This window comes from Octodon degus, unplaced genomic scaffold, assembly GCF_000260255.1.
Source record: "Octodon degus isolate 3935 unplaced genomic scaffold, OctDeg1.0 scaffold00021, whole genome shotgun sequence".
NCBI classification, from domain to species: domain Eukaryota; kingdom Metazoa; phylum Chordata; class Mammalia; order Rodentia; family Octodontidae; genus Octodon; species Octodon degus.
The window spans coordinates 8,476,059-8,494,881 of NW_004524597.1; the positions used below are offsets into that span (position 1 = coordinate 8,476,059).

Below are 18,823 nucleotides of genomic sequence, written 5' to 3' on the forward strand. Positions count from 1 at the left end.
ACAGGTATCAGTATATATAGTTAGTCAGGGTGAGAATCTTTCCAATTAACAGCTAGATTAAAAAATCTTCTGAAGATTCTCAGGATCATTGCCTTAATGTATTAATTATTGTAACTGTCCTACTAACATGTTTTGAAACTATCTCACTGCAACTTCTTTCTCAATAAAATTATTTTTAAAAAATAAATATTAAAACTGAAAAAAAAAATCTCAGTGGATTAAAGCACCTGCAAGCAGGCGCAGGGGCCGGGGGTTCGATCCCTGGGCCTACTGTGCTGGCCCCACCCCTGGGGCTTGCTGAGACAGCTGTTGAGACTGGGCGTGTGGCACCCACCTGTAATCCCAGCTCTTGGAAGGCTGTAAACAGATGGATCGCTATGAGTCCGATTTAGTAGTAAGACCTGAACACCCTGTAGACCCTTCCCTAAAATACAAAAAAATACATACATACATACATACATACATACATACATACATACATACATAAATACTGCCCTGCAGGGCAGCCCCAGACATTTTAAAGAGATAGTGTTTATAGAAGAAGCAGTGCCTAGTATAGAGTAAGTGCTGTTGAAGGATTACTTGTGCTATTTGCAAAATGTCTTTTAGCTAAAAACTTCATAAGGACAGAAAGTTTGAACCAAAATGTGCACATAATGCTAAGTGATAGAAATATCACTATTTTGTAAGAATTGTTTTAATAATTGATTTAAGGAAGGATCATCAATGACTTGACACAGGCATATGGAGAATAATTTAGGAGAAGACCTTACCACACACTTAGGTTACTTATTAACTACAAAGAAAAAAGTCCTTTTATATTGCAGAAATCTTCAGAACATTAGGATGTTAGTGCCAATCTAATGATAAGGGAATGATAATAGAAATCTAAATGAAGAATAGTCTACTTGGAATGGATCTTTAAATCTTACATGTTTTGACAGAGAAAACAAAAATTTGAAGAAGTGAAAATGTTGTAGATAAAAGGAAGCTATGGAAGCAGAACAATAGAAAGACAATAAACAATCTCTGGAGCCTGGGTTGAAAAATAAAAACCATAAACTGTGTAGTAGAAAGAAATCATTGTGATATTGGTAAAGTTTGATTATGGAGTAATTATTTTATTGTAACAATGTAATATTTATTGAGCGTGAAAATTATATTGTGATCATTTTAAAAGTATCACTGTGGACACTACTTAGGGTATCTAGAATATTTGAAGTGATAAGTGATTTTTCAATTTATTACCAAATGGTTAAGAAAAAAAGAAGTGTCACAGAAGAAAGCTAAAAATACTACAAACATGTAAGTAGGTGGTGAATCTAAGTAAAGAGTAAGTAAGTATTCATTGTGCTGTACTTTCCACTTTTTTGTAGGTTCAAAATTTTCACAAGAAATAGTTGAGAATGAAAATCAGGGTGTGCCAACAGAAACCAGGAACAAAGTCAGCCCTTTCCCCCAACCTCTGTTAGCTTTGGAGCCACCTCTGGGACCTGGCCTGGCTGGTGATCGCCAAAGACACTCTCATTTTTATCTCCAGCATCCTGGCAAATGCCTAGATCATGTGATCTTAAAAGATGTGCAGTATGCTTATGCAGACGCAGGTGCCTGGGGTTCAATCCCTGGCCTGCTGTGCTGACCCCACCTCTGGGGTACGCTGAGCCAGTAATTGAGACGGGGTGTTATGGTGCCCACCTGTAATCCCAGCACTTGGAAGGCTGAAAAACAGGAAGGGTCACTACAAGTCCAATCTGTGTAATGAGACCTTGTAGACCCTGTACTAAATACATTGTTTTTAAAAAAAGGTGCACAGTAAAAGTACCCCAGTTCTCAGGGAGCAGGGGCCAGGTCAGCCTCAGGTCCGGAAAAATTGGGATGATGATCCTGGATATCAATTTTCCAGGCATTGCTCTTCTGGCCAATCCTGTCTTCTTGGCAGGCCCGGGAGAAACTTATAGGGCTGTATTTACTGTTTGTCTCTCATCCTGATGTTGTCTCTGGAGGTTCCATGAACTCCAAGAGACTGGAGGAGAGCCGCTGGTAGAGAGGCTGACCTCAGCATGGCTACCTTGCCACCTTCCCCAGGTCCTGAAGGCATAGGACAGCAGATGGAAGGTCGGAACTGCCATTCCATGTTCATTCTCTGACATTCAGCATAGGGTTCTGGGCACATGGTTGGGAAGGTGAGGTCTTCCCAACTGGAAAATTCTCTGAATGCACAAGGAGGGATGTAGCCGTCTGAGCACTGGACACACCCTTCCCCTTAGTCTCAGTTCCACCGAAGCACAAGAATTTCCTGTTCCTTTTCCATGATTTCACAAGCTGCTTGCTCACTTGTGGACTCCTGTCAGAAGGCTTTTTATCCTGCCTGAAGCCAGAGGACTGGTTCCAGCTTCTCCTGGTCAGTACCATGGCCAAGACCCTTAGTGACCATCTGCTGAACACTTTGGAGGAGCTTGTGCCCTATGACTTCGAGAAATTCAAGTTCAAGCTGCAGAACACCAGCCTGGAGAAGGAGCACACCCGGATCCCCCGAGGTCATCTCCAAATGGCTAGGCCAGTGAAGCTGGCCACCCTGTTGCTCAGCCATTATGGGGAACAATATGCTGTGCGGTTGACTCTGCAAGTCCTGCGGTCCATCAACCAGCGCCTCCTTGCAGAGGAACTCTACAGGGCCACTGGGCAGGGTAAGGAGCCCAACTCACCTCATGGCAAGAGAAAGGCATATTCAAGCTAGAACTTTCTGGTTTAAAAGTTAGGAGTCTGCTATCCATCACAACCTGAGCAACTTGGGTCAAGTATACCCTGCCCCTCTCTGGTCCTTATAGAGGTGTTAGTAAAGCTCCCTAGGGTCCCCTTTTTTTCCTGTTTGTTTGTTTCTTGTGCTGGGAATTGAATTCAGTATCTTATGCTTGCCAGGCAAGCACTGTGCTACTGAGCAATATCCCTGGCCCTCCCTCGGGTTCTTACTGGCTTTTTTAAAAGGCCAGGATTTTAATTTACAGCCTTCATTTCCTTATGTAGACCTTGGAATTAAGCCTTTCCTGTCTGACTTACAATCAGAATCAGGAGAGGCAGGGGCGAGAGTATATGTTTTTTAGAGAATTCTTTACTATACTTGTGATTAGGACTTGAGCAGAGCAATGTTTTAAAAGGGCTGGCAAAGCAATCATGTTAACAGGTCGATAATAATGTTCTCATTGTTATGCACCTAATTCAGTTTAGAATTTCTCTTTAACATACTTTATAAGGATATTTAAAACTTCTCAAGAATCATCTTTCTTGCTTGTTTTCTTGTTCTTCCTTCTTTTATTGTCCTTATGTTGTAATTTTCTTGTTCATTACAGTGTGACCAAAGAAAATGGCCTATTTAGTTTCTGCTTTTAGAGACTTAGGGTTTTGGGGAGTCACTTTACAAAAATACTCTTTAGTGTTCAAATTTTTCTTCCTTTTCTTGACTTTAAACCAAATGAGAAATACATCTCAAGTATTCTATAAGGCCAAGCAGTTTGAGTGACATAAAATGCCTGTATTCTGTGAAAGTCAGGGAGTCGAGTAGAATTTCAAAATTACTTTTTCATGATGTGAAACTTGATTATTTGCATTTTCAAGGGTTCTCACCAGTTCTTGAGCCAGTTTGGGTGCATCCTCTAGATGTAGAAAGCCAACAGCAAACTATTTTAAATAATTTTAAGTATGTGTGTTGCTAGGGACCAACTAAACCCAGGCCCCAGGCATGGTAAGCATGTGTTCTACACTGAGCTATATCCCCAGGCCCAAAATATTACTTTTAGCTTCTTTGGACCAAAAAGGAAGGTACTAATTACAATTTATCTTCATTTTCTTATGTAGACTTTAGTAGTAAGCTTTTCTTGTTATTTCCAAATAGAAACAGTATGCTGAAATTTCCAGCCAAGCTGTTTTGTTCATTTTTTATCTTTTTATTTTTATTTATTGTATTATTATTTTTTTTTTGGCAGAACCAGGGATTGAACTCAGGTCCTTGCGCTTGCCAGAGAAACGCTTATTCCACTGAGCCATCTCCCCAGCCCTTGTTCATTTTTAAAAAAATTACCATTTACATCTATTTCTATATAAGAATTTTCTTCAGCTTATGCCATGAAGGAAAAATGATAGAATTATGTCTTGATTTCAATTTTTTGTCTTAATCAAATATGTTAATTCTTTTTATTCATTGATTTTATTAAAAGTGAAATTTGTACATCTGTAATCATACATAAATTTACATGAATAACCAGAGTTTTAGGTTATTTTATTTAAAATAAGATCTTGTTGAAAGAAATTCTCCCACTTGAAAAGTACTTTGAAAAGTATTATTTGAGAAAGATACCGCAAATTATGTGTATGTTCTTACCTAGTGGTCATTAACTGCTACTGGCTAGAATGTTCTATACTTTACCTGCTGTGATTCCTAATGGGATGCTCCCTCTCTCCCACCCCCCAAACATGGACTCTTGCTATGGGAGAGCCTCCTGTCTTTACATCTGTTTGTCTTTACAGAACTTGGGACACAAGCAAGTTGCATGGACACTTTGGCAGCATATTCTGGGGAGAACAAGTCCAAGAGCCTAAAGATACCTGATAACCCTGCAGGTGATGGACAGCAGCAAAGTGGTGATGGGGTAGCCAGCTTGCCATCCAGCCAGACTGAGGCAGTGAGGGGACCTCAGAAGAAGTCTGCAGGCAAACGGAGGGATGTAAAGGGTCCTGAGGGCCTGGACATACAGGGTAAGCCATGGACTAGGAGCACAGTGCTGCAGGCCAGGAAAAGCCCTGTGCCTGCCCAGCAGCAGCCAGGGAATTTGGAGATCCAGGCGAGTACCCAGCTCCGAAGGAATGCCAGCTCAGCAGGAAGACTCCAGGGGCTCTGCAGTGGGGCCCAAGGGAGGAAAGACTCCAAGAAATTGGAAATATATTTGCCTTCAGGAAAAAAGCGACCCAAAAGTCTTGAACTTACTATTTCTTCAGAAAAGAAAGAACCTCCAAATCCAGAAACTCTTCTGACATCTCTTGAGGAAATGAGAAATGCAAATGCAGACTCAGCAGCCACTTCCAGAGTAGGGGATACTGTGGCTCTGGAGAATGGCTCCAGGAATTCAGAACTCAAGATCACACTTTCCAGTGCATGTTTGGCTCCAGAGGAAAAATCCACAGCATCCTTTGGACAGTATGGATCTGGATATTCAGAAAGTCTGGGGAAGATGGCAGGTGATGTTTTACACAAGTCCTCAAATCCAGAAGTACCTTCATCTTCAGGTGAGAGGGGAGCCTAGAATACAGAAAGACCTAGCATCTTTAGAGCTGGGGACCTATAAAGTATTCCCTCTACCAAGTTTCCTTTTATCTTACTGTATTTATCTTGGCTAGAGATAGACCTTAAAGAGTGCATATAGGCACCTCCTTGAAAAATGTTACATAAAAATTCAATTTGTTCTTAGACTGTCAGAAATTCTTCTTTAGCTTTCATGGCTTCATGGGGCCTAGATTGACAACCCAGAAGAGATTGGGTAAAAATATCTCCTTCCCACAATTATTCCATGACAACATGTCATAGAGCCAAAATTCTTCTATTTGCCTTTCTCTGGGTAAGGATAGGAGCCATTCATCAAAATCCTGGGTCTCTCCAAGGAATTAGTAGCATACATTTCTATTTTTTCTTGTAGGAACCGATAGCATATATTTCTGTTTTCTTGTATCTCCTGTCATTTCTGTGGGTCTCTTACTAAGGAATTAGTAATCCTGGTTCTCTCTTACTAAGGAATTAGCTCTTAGTAAGAATTAGTCTTACTAAGGAATGATTCTGTTTGTTTGTGGGTAATAAAAACCCAAAAGTTACAGAAGCTAAAACAATAGAACTTTGTTCTTCTTTCAAACAAATGACACACAGGTTGGTCTAGGACAAGTCCATGGGCCATTTTTGCTCCACCAAGTTTACTCTAAAACTCATAGTCTCAGATAATGGCATCATCTTATCAGCCAGCAGGATGGAGGGAGAAAGAGGATCACTTTGGGAAGGTTTCTACAAGTTTCTAGAAGCTACTTATAACACCTTATTTATATCCTTTTGGCTAAAATATGGTCAGATGGGCACTCCTAAATGCAAAGTAGTTTGGGAAGGAGGCATATGGGTAGCAATTAATTCTGTCATAAGGGAGGAGAGGAGAATGATTCTTGGAAGCTATTAACAGCTTTGTTTACACGTGTGATGTGGATTCCTGGGGTAGCACATTTAGGATGGGGAAAGGACTGACAGCATGCATTTCTGTTTTTTCTTATATCTCCTGTCATTTCTGTGAGTGTCTTTGGGTAGAGCTATTCATAACTGTTACATTTTCATGCCACCTTTTAACCTTATAATGTCCCCTTTCCTGCTTTCACTTAATGCTTTTGGAACTCACATGTGAGCAGTGATCCATTTGCCCCTTCATTCAATACATGTACCAAACGTTTCCTATGTATCCTGCCAGGAGCTAGGGATCAGGCTGAGTGAGGCACAGGAGTCACTATCCCCTGGAAGCTCCCACTGGAGCTTCAGTAGCCTGGGGTGGTTTTAAGTGGCAAAGCAGATGCTGTTCAGGCTGTCTTCTTTCATTTCACCTACTATATCCATGCCTATGTAGGAGGAAGGCAGTGATTCTGTAGGAAAGGCCTATGAATCTTTCCTAAAATGAATGTCCAAGAATTCCAAGTCTCAAAAATAAACATGAGGACTGTCCTTTAGTACTTGGTCCCTGTGGCCTGTCTGCTCCCTCAGTAAATGGAAGTCAGGACAGGAAACCCTAAGAAGGAGCCAGATATAACTGAGAACTCATGGCACAGGCTCTCTCTCAAACATCTTGGGATTGCCACTCAGGAGTGTCTTCTGCTACCATGTCCCCAGGGAGGCCACAAGGTGAAGCTGTACGCTCCCTATGCCATACCCAGGAAGGGGATCTGCTTGGTGGTACCTGTGTGCACGGCTCCTGCAGCTACCCTGTTGCTTCTGGGAACTCTAAGACCTCAGGGAAAAGCTTTCACAGCTGCCCACAGTGCCAGGCTTCATGGGCAAGTAAGAGTTCTGGCAGTGTGAGTCCCCAGGCCCTGCCACAGTGCCAGCGCCACATGAAGCAGGCACGGCTGCTCTTCTGTGAGGACCACGGGGAGCTCATCTGCCTCATCTGCAGGCTGAGTCAGGAGCACCAAGGCCACCGGGTGCGCCCCATTGAGGAGGCTGCCTTGGACTACAAGGTAAGTGCTCCCTGCCTGGGACCCTTTGCCATGCAGTTGGATATACTGGGCCTTCTTCATTTCTCTAATCACTGTGAGACATGGGTGCACTAGCCAGGACTCATGGGCCGTAAATGGCAAAAGCACAAATCAAATCAGGCCAGCAAAGGAGATTGACAATTTTTGTGACTCATAAATCCATGGGGGGAGGAGCCTGCCTTCAGGCATGACTGTATGGAGGAGATTCTAGGAAGTCAGTGGAGTGCTACCTCACCATCGCTTGGCTCTGCTTCCCATGATAATGGATTCATTCTTCCTCCTTCCTGAATACTTCTCCTTTTTTTTTTTTTTTTTCAGAACCAGAGATTGAACTCAAGCCCTTACGCTTGCCAGGGAAGCACTTATTCCACTGAGCTATCTCCCTGGCCCCAATACTTCTCCTTATGATCTCAATTGTAGCACCCTTACTTTGTTCCTGGGAATAGATTTTCTCCTCCAGAGTTGTCAGTAACTAAAGAAGGAGCCAAGGGAAGCATCTAAAAATTGTTCTTTCTCCAGGAGCAAATTCAGAAGCAGCTGGAGCATCTGAAGGAACTGAGGAAATCTGGGGAGGAGCAGAGATCACAGGGGGATATAAAGACGGCAAGCCTCCTGGTAAGCTGGGAGCATCCTGTGGCTGGTCCTTTCCCTTTCACACCTACAAAAGGAACAAAGGGATTAAAAGTGAATAAGACCTGGCAAGCACTAGGTCCTGAGTTCAATCCCCAATACCCCCCCAAAAGTGAATAGAAATCCATGCAATTGTACTCTGGCTCACAAGGCAGTAAGGATAGTCATCTGTTCTCAGGGAACAGGGAAGTAACAGTATCCAAGGTCAAGCTTGTCCCAGTAGAGGGAAGCCACCTAGCAGGGACAGTTAGTTACCTCTGAGGACCCTGTACATTTATCATTCTTGGCACCAAAAGGCTCATAGAGACCAAAGGCAGTTACTGTCATCAAGGAATGAGATTGAAAAAAAGGGAAGGAAAACCATTTTAACTTTTAATTAACTTTTAATTCTCCTCTTTTTGTGTGGTACTAAGAATTGAGCCCGGGGACTTAGAGCTGAGCTAAATCCTTGGATCCCCACATCTTTTTAAATTTTGAGACAGGGTCATTGTAAGTCACTAAGTTGCTCATACTGAGCTCAAACTTTCAGTCCTCCTGACTCAGCCTTCCAGAGTGCTGATATTACAGACAGGCACCACCACACCTGGCTCCTCGGTATTGTTTTTATAATTGCCATCTTTTAAAATATAAAAACTGGACCTGGGATATAGCCCAGCAGCATAAGCATCTGCCTGGCAAGCACAAGGTCCTGAGTTCAATCCCTGGTACTACAATAAAATAAAATAACAATACTGATTCTTAAAATTCAAATAGAAAACATTTTCTTTAAAACTGTGGTTTTGGGACACCACAAATTTCAGTAAGTCCAACTTACTGGCCTTTTGTCGAGCTGTACCCAGCCTTTCAGACATTTAAGTTACTTCCACTCTTCCTAGACTCTACCCTACAGATTCTTGATTTGTCTAATGTATTTTCATTGGCTTGATCCTGTCTCCTTCTGGTTTCTAAACTGCTGACAAGTCAAGTTGGTACCCCCCGCCCCACGCCTCACTGGGTCACAGGGAAAGATAGCCAAAGAATGAAGGTGGGCATTGGCCCAGGTATCTGGCTTTGTGGACACTCCTGAATTGTAGGAAAAGGAAAGTCTCTTCCTATAAGGAGAAGCTTGTGAGTAGAGCAGAGGTCAGAGTGTCCCCAAGGAGATCAGGCAGGAATATGGGCCATTTTGGAAAACCCACAGAGACCAGTGATTCAGCCCTCCCTAGGTACACAACACAGGGTTGCTCCTTCTCTTTCTTCAATGTAGGTTGGCAGGGTTGATTCCTCTTGAGAACTGTGAGAGAAGGATCTGCTTTAGACTTTCCTCCTCAGCTTTATGTGACCATTTTCTCTGCATCTCTTCAGCTTGTGTTCTTCCAGTGTGGTGTGTTCAGGGAGGCCTGTGTGTGTGTGTGTGTGTGTGTGTGTGTGTGTGTGTGTCCTAATGCTGTCATGGGTGGGTGGGGTCCTGGGAACCAAACTCAGGTCCTCACACTTGCCAATCAGGTGCTGCATCACTGAGCTAAGCCCCTGACCCCAACCCCATGTTTTGATTTTATAAGGATACCAGTCATATTGGATTAGGGGCCCATTCTACCCCAGTATGACATCCTTTTAGTTAAGTAAATCTGCTTGGACTCTTATCTCTAAATAAGATCATTTTCTGAGGTACTGAGGGGTTAGTGCTTCAACATGTGAATTTTGGAGGGAATACAAATAAACCTGTAATCCTAGATTGAAGAACATTTTCCAAGAGCTAGCACCTCTAATCCTTTCTGTTCTGGAAGGTTCTAGACAATACTACCCTTGGTTCTGGGCCTCCAAGAGGCTGAGGAAGACTGCCTTTAATCCACCTCCAGGAGGTACGCTTCAAAGGCCTCCTTCTGAAGATACATGTCCACCCCATCGAACACATGACACCCTACAACTTAACCCCTATCCTCTAATTCCCAGAAACAAACTGAAACCCAGAAGCAGAGGGTGTGGTGTCAACTGGAGCAGCTGTATCGGTTTCTTCAACAGCAGGAGAAGCTCTTTTTGGCCTGGCTGGAAGAGCTGGGCCAAACCATTGGACAGGTCCGGAAGACCTATGGCACCCAGATATCCCAGAACATCACCCTCCTTGATGAGCTGATTGGGGAGCTTGAGGCCAAGCTGGGACAGTCGGAATGGGAACTCATGCAGGTCAGTACTCTGGATCTTCCCCTGCTAGCTAGGTCCATGAAATGACCCAGAGTCTCATCAATGCCATCACCTCTATCAAAGCAAGGGAGTGAGGCCCCTAGAGGCCTAGGTGTAGGCTTGGTTCTGGTGAGCTACCATGTTTTTTGAGCCCAGAACCTTGTGATGAAGTCTCCTGAGGCTCCAGGTTGGCACAGCATGATGGTGCTCTAGCATTGTCCTCAAGAGATGTGCAGGACTCTATAGCAGGCTCTGGCAGGAGCACTTCCTGGGTGATTAGAATTAGGAGAGCGATGTTTCAGCTACCTGATGCCCCAAGGCTAGCATCCCTGGTAAGGACAGGAGGCAGCTTAAATACTAGATAGGAGCCCTGGGGGAGTAGCCACAATAAGCCTGGCTACCAGGAGACTGATACTGGAAATGTTTCTTTTTTTTCTCCTAGGACATCAGAGTCACCTTGCACAGGTACAGAAAGTTCCCTGGTGTTCCCCTGGGTATCTTGCAGGCGGCATTTGGGTGAGACAGTCCTAGGAGAAACTTGAGTCTGCGACTTCTAACTCCTCCCATTTCCTGCATCATCTTGGATTCCTGTATTTGTGCAAGGATAAAAGGAACCTAACCAGGATGCGGGGAGGGGACAAGGGTGAAAAGCTGGAAAATAATGAATGAAACTTTCATTTTATAAAAACTGTCCCTGCCCAGCTGTCTATGGCCTCCAGGCATGAAGCATTTTCTAGGACTCTCTGCAGAATTATTTGGAGTTGGATTAAGGACAAAAGGCAATATAGGAGAAGGGTGGAACTGTCGCTTGGAGAACTTTACATATATCTGTTGTCTGCCAGCCATCTCTAGAACTTTTCCACTTTCCCATGGGAAAGCCTGTACCACTGAAGCTAATTTCCCATTGCTCCACCACTAGCCCCTGAGAACTGTGCCCCCCTCCCCCACCAATCCTGGCCAGGTTCCTGTGCAGCCCCAGCCTGAACTATGCAAAGTGAGGACTCTTCTTTGCCTAGTCCAGTCTGGGCTGGGTGTGTCTCATGGAGACTGCAACTCATTTGCAGCTCACACAGACTCAGGCCATCCTTCCCCTCCAGATCTTCCCAGCTAAGTTTCTTATCTCTAGGGCCAAGACAGTGACTGTCCCTGAGCCATGGGTCACTCCTCCAGAGGTAAAAGAAAAGATCCACCTGCTATACCAGAAATCGGAGTTTGTAGAGAAAAGTATGAAGTACTTCTCAGGTAGGTGGGCTTGGGGAAGATGGGAAGCAGCTGCTCACGCTCTGCATGGGGTTCATGGAGCCCAGATCACCCTTGCTTCCCTCTGCACCTCCCAGGGCCTTTATGACTATTTCTTCAGCTTCTCTTTGGTTTGTTCCTTGCCAGGGGACCTAACTTGAGCCTCTTTCTCTTCCTTTTTCCCCCTTTTAGATACATTGCGTTCTGAAATGGAAACATTCAGTGGTGAGTATGGTGGCAGAAGTGTACATTGACCGGTGTACAATTATGTGACAGTCACTTATACTGTTGATTTCAGGGAGTTGTTTTATAAGAGAGAAAAACACCTGGAACAAAGGCATGAGGAAGGTCTTGGCAGGCTCCACAGCTCTGCACAGTCCTTTCATACTTGCCTCTTTGGCAGCCACATTCACTAACATGGGTGCAGTTGACCTAGGAGACTAAGACTAGGATGCTGGGCTCTAAGCAAGAGGATCCTTGTCTTTCCTTGTTGCCGATATAATGTAATTCAGGTCCTCTGGATGGGACTGCCCAGGACCTTTTCTTCACATCTGTCTTCTTTTTTCTCTGTAGTTCAAGAACTGACCAGTGCTCAGGCACATGCTGGTAAGTGCCCAGATCAAGACAAGTCTGGACTGCTGGGTCTCTGTGTGCCCCATGACAATCCAGAAGAGCAGCCCTGTCCTGTTTCCTGGAGGTAGGGTGAGCCCTAGCAGGATGTTGCCCTTGAACCTCTATATAGGTATTCTAATTCTCTTTCCAGTTAAAGTATTCCTGGATCCAGCAACTGCCCATCCAAACCTTGTCTTTTCTGATGATATGAAGAGTGTGAGACTTGGAGGCAAATGGGACAGGCTGCCTGACAGCCCAGAAAGGTTCGACAGCTGCATCTTCACCCTAGGCTTTCCCAGATTCTTCTCTGGCTGCCAATACTGGGAAGTAGAGGTTGGGAACAAGACAGCATGGGTCTTGGGAATATGCAAGGCATCCACAAGCAGGAAGGGGAGTGTGACTCTGACACCACAGAATGGCTACTGGGTGGTGATGATGATGAAGCCAAATGAATACCAAGCATCTACCATTCCCCCAACCCACATTCGAATAAGTGAACCCCCCAAACGTGTGGGCATCTTCTTGGACTGGAAGACTGGACATATTTCCTTTTATAATGTGACAACCAGATCGCACATATACACATTCACCAGCCTCTCTCCCTCTGGGCCCCTTCAACCTATCTTCAGCCCTGGAACACATGACGGAGGGAAGAACATGGGTCCTCTGACCATCTGTGCAGTGGATGACCAGGGGCCTCACTGAATGCCCAACACTGTATCTCTATGCCATCTCCTGGTCTTGCAACTTGCATTCAGGCACATAGTAGTTACATGCCTACTGTGAGGCAGCTGCTGCTATAAGGAAGACAGTAAATAAGAAAGTAGTCCAGAAAGAACCTTCTTCTTGGTGTTGCCCAGATCACACACTAACAATGGAAACTCAGCAGGACCTTCAACCTCCAAAGCAGCAGCCAATTATATATATATATATATATATATATATATATATCTGTGGAGAATGTCACAAAGGAAATGAAATTAAATCCAGGGATACAGAATAATGTACAAGAAAAGAACTAAAAGATTGGTGGTTTTTGATTCTTGGTGAAACACAGAAATTCAGTGTCTTTGTTGATACCTGGATTTGCCCCTTCAGGAGTCTCATTGTTGTCTAGCTTCTCTGATTTGACACACTTAGGATCACAACTATATACACAAATTTCGTTTTCAAAACCAGATTGTATGTAGGTATCTAAATATACTTTGTATAAAGAATTTTTTGTTCAGTTGTATGACTTGTAATTTAATTTATCCTGTATTTAATATGACAACAATAAAGGTTAAAATTGTTTGCCCAAACCATACTTCTAATAAAATTTATTAAAAATTTAAAAAAAAGAAGAAAGAAAGTAGTCCAAGTGTCAAGAAGTTTATCAAACCATAGCAGAGTGGCAATACAAATAGTGGCAAATCAGGAGTGAAGATAATACACACACTGATAACATGCAGTGGATTTTAGAGGAGGAAGTATATGAATGTTGTGTAATAAGACCTAGCATGAATTAACACTCTCAGATCCTCTGGAAACAGAAGACAGTGTTCTCATTGTCCTTTCCCACTGTCTCCCCTCTGTGTGTGTCTGTTTTGAGGACACAGGAAACCTACATAAAATACAAATATATTGTATCATTACAAAAGTATCCATATGCCTGCATTAATGAACTATGATTCTCAACGATACTAAGTCTCACAAACCAATCAGAAAAATTGATCATAATTTATCACTGTTTTGATCACTGTGGGGTCCAATTTTCCTACTGAGTACTATTAAAAAGACTAAGTTGCTACCACAGAAAAGCACTGAACACATAGTCCAAGAGTCAGATTATTCTGTCTTGGTTTGTATCGGAAAAATTTGTGGGTTTGTGGAATATTACGTGTTTTAGTCTACAAATGTCTGAGGACATTCTCATTAAAGAAATGTAGAGATGTAAGACAAGAAGAAAAATCCTGTTATGGTGAAACATGCCTGTATTCCCAGCTACTTGGGAGGCTGAGGGGGGAGAATCAATTGAACCCAGTTCAAGAGCAGCCTCGGTAACATAGCAAGACTATTATCCCCCCAAAATTAATTAAAACAGAAAAGGAAATCAAATAAAGATTTAAAAATAGTACATGTTTTCAATATATACTTATGTTTATCATGGGGATAAAATAGGTTAAATTCCAAACTCTCCAATCCCAACTCTTTCGTCTTTGCTACTAGCCTGGATTCCCAAGTCCTCCATAGTAATGACCACAGCAGGCACAAATCTGTCTTGCTTTCTTCATGGGCTTTTATTCCACTTGTGGAATCCACATGCTAACAAATTTCCTGGGCCCTACTATTTAGCTGTTTTCTGTGGTTGGGCATTTGTTATTTCCAGGTCTCCTCACTGACAAACTTTCTAGGAACAGCCTTGGTTTTTTGTTTTTTTTTTTTTTTTTACACCACCTCACAATATATATATTTGTCTTCTGTAATTCCTAGAATGTCCTGAAATGTGAAATACTACTATTATGTGTAGTTTGTTATGCTGTCCTTCAGAAAGATTTTTAGGGGCTCGGGAGATGGCTCAGTGTAATAAGCTCTTCCCTGGCAAATGCAAGGGCCTGAGTTCAATCCCCGGTTCTGGGAAAAAAAAAAAAAAAAAGAGAGAGAGAGAGAGAGAGAGGTTAAAAAATACGAATCTTAAAAAAAGGATTAGATACTGGGTATTCAAGTCAGATCATAATGGATTCACCAGCACACAATCCTTCCTTCTTTAAGGTACAAATTCACAGCTATCACTAAAGAATTATCAACTTCAGAAAGAGATCATACCTTGGTTTTATTTCATTAGTATGAGGCTGTGAATTTTGAATTTCTGCTTTTTCATTTCATTCTATATAGAAATATTGCAACTCCTTTGAGTACTATTTAGACAATGCTGAACTTAGTTGATTGTAGGACTTCATAAATTAGAAATATTTTTGTTGCACTTTGAAAATAGTAAACATTTGTGTCAGATGGACTTTTTCTACCTGATAATCTTTTAAATTTATCCCTTAGAGTACAAAACCAAGTGGTTTTTAGTATATTCATTATGTGTGCAAATGTATCACCACTAATTTCAGAATATTTTATTTCCTCAGAAAGCTTTTTTGTTAGCAATCACTCCCCAGTCTGTCCTTTCCCCAGCCCAGGAAATCACTAAGCTACTTTCTATTGGTATTGCTTTGCCTGTTCTAGATAGAGCATGTTAGTGGAATCATATAATACATGGTCTTTTGTGACTAGTTTCTTTCACTTAGTGTAATGTTTTCAAGGGTTATCCATATTACAGTATGTATTGGAGATTTGTTTTTTTATTGTTAAGATATATATATATACACATATATATATATATATATAATTTATCACATATATATGGAGTTTATTTCTTTTCCAAGTGGAACTGCTTATTTATATGGTAACTATACTGAGAACCACCCAAACCTTTCCAAAGTGGCTGAACCATTTTATATCCCCATCAGATATACATGAAGACTCTAGTTTCTCCACATGACCAGTATGTGATACTATACTATCTTGAAGTAGTATGTCATCGTCCTTTTGATATGCACTTAATATGTTTAAATAGAATTTTCATTATTTTATTTTTCTTTTCTCTTTTTAATGTTATTTGGTACAGGGTCTCTCTATGCAGTTCAGACTCAGAGTGATGCTCCTGTTTTCAGCCTCCACAGTGCTGGGATTACAGGCACGCACCACCATGCCTGGACTTGGTGGCTGGCTCAGCATGCCCAGGGTCAGGGCCAGCATGGCATGTGATGCTGGGGATTGAACCCCAGTCTCTGTGCTTGCCTAAGCAGGTGCTTAATCTGCTGAGCTATCTTGCCAGCCCGTCATTATTTTATATCTAAAGGATGAAATATTAAATTAACTCACCCTTCAAATGTTTTCCCAAATATAGAACTAACACTCATTATTTGAAAACCTATGGATTTATAAAATATAAAAAGAAAAATGCCCTCTAATGCTACTCCTCAGAGATAACCACTATTAACAACCTAGTGTAGCTGGGCATGGTAGCGCACACTTGTAATTCTAGCACTTGAGAGGCTAAGGCAGGATTGCCATGAGTTCATGGCCAACCTGGGCTACACAATAAGACCCTATCTCAAAAACAAACCGTTAAAAAAAAAAACTAGTACTTTTATTTTGTTTAGGTTTTTTTTGGAGAGAGAGGAGCTCTACCTGACTTCAGCTTTTGTCTTGTCTATATTTTCCTTATCCAGCTGCTGTTTTTCCTGGGACTATTGATAGTCATGGGTGTTGCAACCACTATACCTGGCTAGATTTTCTTTTTAGTTACTAAATTGATATTTACTCATTAAATGAAGTGAGACGGTTTCATAATATCTTTTTTGGGGGGCCGGGGAGATGGCTCAGTAGAATAAGCACTTGCCAGGCAAGGCCAAGGACCTGAGTTCAATCCCTGGTTCCGCCAAAAAAAAAAAAATCTTTTTTGTTCTTCTCTCACATCCAGGAGTAACTGTTTTAATAATCCAGTGCATACCCCTCCATACAAAAATAACACAGAATATTTTCTGTTCCAAAACCATAATTATACCTTATTTTATTAAATGTATTTAGTGCATGGTCTACAGGGTCTCACTACACAGATTGGACTTGTAGTAATCATTCCTGTTTTTCAGGCTCCTAAATGCTGGGATTACAGGCATGTGCCACCATGCACAGTCTCAATCACTGTCTCAGCACACCTGGGGGTGGGGTCAGCATGGCAAGCCATCGATCAAATCTTAGCCCTTGCATCTGCTTAAGCAGTCACTTTAATCCACTGAGCTATCTGGTCAACACTTATATCTTATTTTTGGGAATAGTGATTTTTGAAATTTTTTTCATTCAGTATTCTATGGTCATCTACATATAGTTCAACTCTATTCTTTACAGTAACTTCTGGATTATGAATGTACAAATTTATTAAACTATAACCTTACTGATGGATGTTTCAGTTTTTGTCATTACAAAGAGTTCTAACTTGAAATTGTAGAGACTAGATTGCCAAAATCAAAGGGTATATACATATAATGTTAGTATATATTACAATGTTAATATATATTACAATATATATCACACACCTCACTACCAGAAAACAGAAACAATGATTCTTTTGACAAATGAAAAATAGTGTGCTCTTGTGTGTATATATGTATAGTACTGGAAATTTGAACCGAGGGTTATTATACTACATTACATCTTTAGCCCCATCTTTTATTTATTTATCATTTTGAGACAGGGTCTTACTAAATTTCCCAGGCTGATATCCAATTTGCAATCTCCCTAACTCAGCATCCCAGAGTCCTGGGGTTTATGGGATTGCATGAGTGGTTGTGTGGTCTGGTGGTTCTTTCAGAAATGGCTTGCCAAGGAAAAGTGTTCCAGGTCCTTCTCGCCTTGAACAAAGAATTGGACAAGCCAAAAACAGTGCCAAAAAGCTTATTTGAAAAGTAAGAAGTGAAGTAGTAAGGAGAAAACTGGCTCTGAACTTGAGCTGAACAAAAGAAAGGATAAAAGCAAAAATAAAAGTACACCCTGGTCTAGGAGATAGAGAGTGGGCTATTGCGAAGAATCATGATAGCAGGCTCCTTGTGGCATTTGTGGCCTTACCTGTAGTCCACATCTCCTGGATGTGCACTTGGAAGTCCTACATAGGGGGTTCCTGGGAATTATTTGGCACTGTTCTTGGATATGTAGTTGACAGGTCTCACTTTCCTGAGACAGCTTTGCCGCACTCTACCTCCTATGTCAGCTGTCCTCTTTTAAAGTGAATTTTTAAAAAAAAGTAAAAATATTGATTAGGGTAGTAGTGTGACCAAGCATCTTTTCAGATGTTAATTACAATTTCATTTTCCTACTGTGTAAAATGATTGTTCATAGCACTTGTCTTTGTTTTTTGTCAGGTAGTAGGGGCTCATTTCCTGTTGGGAAAGTAGGGCTTATCTTTCACAATTGTTTTCCAGTTTATCAATTTGATTTTGTTGCTAGCACTTAACTTAAAAATATATAGCCACAATCAGACAAAGATGGTATAATACGTGCAGTGATGATGATGTGACAACAAGACAAAGGACAGGCTGGTTACCTACTTGCAGTCAGCATGGACACTGAAAATTGCAAAAACAAATGTGATAGTAAACTACCATTGTTTCTTACAGGGCAGGGACTAGGTGGAGGGGAGACCATGCTAGAGAAGGAGCAAAGGCAGGATATTAAGCATACCAATCCATCAGTACTAAACATAAAGATATTCATACACACTGAGGGGGAAAAGGAACAGGCTTATATTGTACTTCTATTTTAGTTTTCTGTTGTGCCCCAACTTTTTAAAATTTTTATGTATTTAGTACAAGGTCTACAGGGTCTCACTACACAGATCAGATTCGTAGTGATCCTCCTGTTTTCAGCCTCCCAAGCGCTGGGATTACAGGCCCTGCACCACCTGTGTTTGCCAGTGTTTTTATTATTAAATTTCATTTTTGTATTAGATTTAAGAACAGGGCTTCCCCCCCCCATAAATACACAACTTTTTAAATTGTGTTTTGTTTCGTTATGGTTTTTTTTGTATAGGGCCTCACTACGCAATTCACACTCCTAGTGATCCTCCCGTTTTCAGCCGCCCCAGCATCTTTTTTTGTTTGTTTGTTTTGGTTTGGTTTTTGGTTTGTTTTATTTATTTATTTATTTTTTTACATGACACTGAATGAATTTTATTTTCCCCTTTGTTTTATTTTTTTATTATTTTTTATCTTTTCCTGTATTTTAGGGAAAGGTCTACAGGGTGTTCAGGGTCTCACTACTAGATCTGACTCCTAGTGATTCTCCTGTTTACAGCCTCCCAAGTGCTGAGTTTACTGGTGTGTGCCACCAT

The 18,823-nt window shown here is 41.6% G+C and overlaps 1 protein-coding gene across 1 annotated transcript; it reads left to right on the top strand.

Moving 5' to 3' along the window:
- The first annotated feature begins 2,268 nt into the window (after window positions 1-2,268).
- Window positions 2,269-12,822, top strand: Mefv (MEFV, pyrin innate immunity regulator). The gene is made up of 10 exons (XM_023711805.1): window positions 2,269-2,687; window positions 4,522-5,277; window positions 6,902-7,248; window positions 7,786-7,881; window positions 9,829-10,059; window positions 10,499-10,521; window positions 11,183-11,298; window positions 11,488-11,520; window positions 11,869-11,901; window positions 12,059-12,822. The coding sequence occupies exons 1-10, from the start codon at window positions 2,411-2,413 to the stop codon at window positions 12,610-12,612; spliced, it is 2,466 nt and encodes an 821-aa protein (XP_023567573.1). The 5' UTR covers window positions 2,269-2,410; the 3' UTR covers window positions 12,613-12,822.
- The last annotated feature ends 6,001 nt before the right edge of the window (window positions 12,823-18,823 follow it).

What these genes read in the sequence shown, in the direction of transcription:
- Mefv (XM_023711805.1), top strand. Translation starts at nt 2,411, where the DNA reads ATGGCCAAGACCCTTAGTGACCATCTGCTGAACACTTTGGAGGAGCTT. An exon ending in AGAAGTACCTTCATCTTCAG is followed by an intron (nt 5,278 to 6,901) that starts GTGAGAGGGGAG and finishes CCATGTCCCCAG; the next exon opens with GGAGGCCACAAGGTGAAGCT. An exon ending in AAGTATGAAGTACTTCTCAG is followed by an intron (nt 11,299 to 11,487) that starts GTAGGTGGGCTT and finishes TCCCCCTTTTAG; the next exon opens with ATACATTGCGTTCTGAAATG.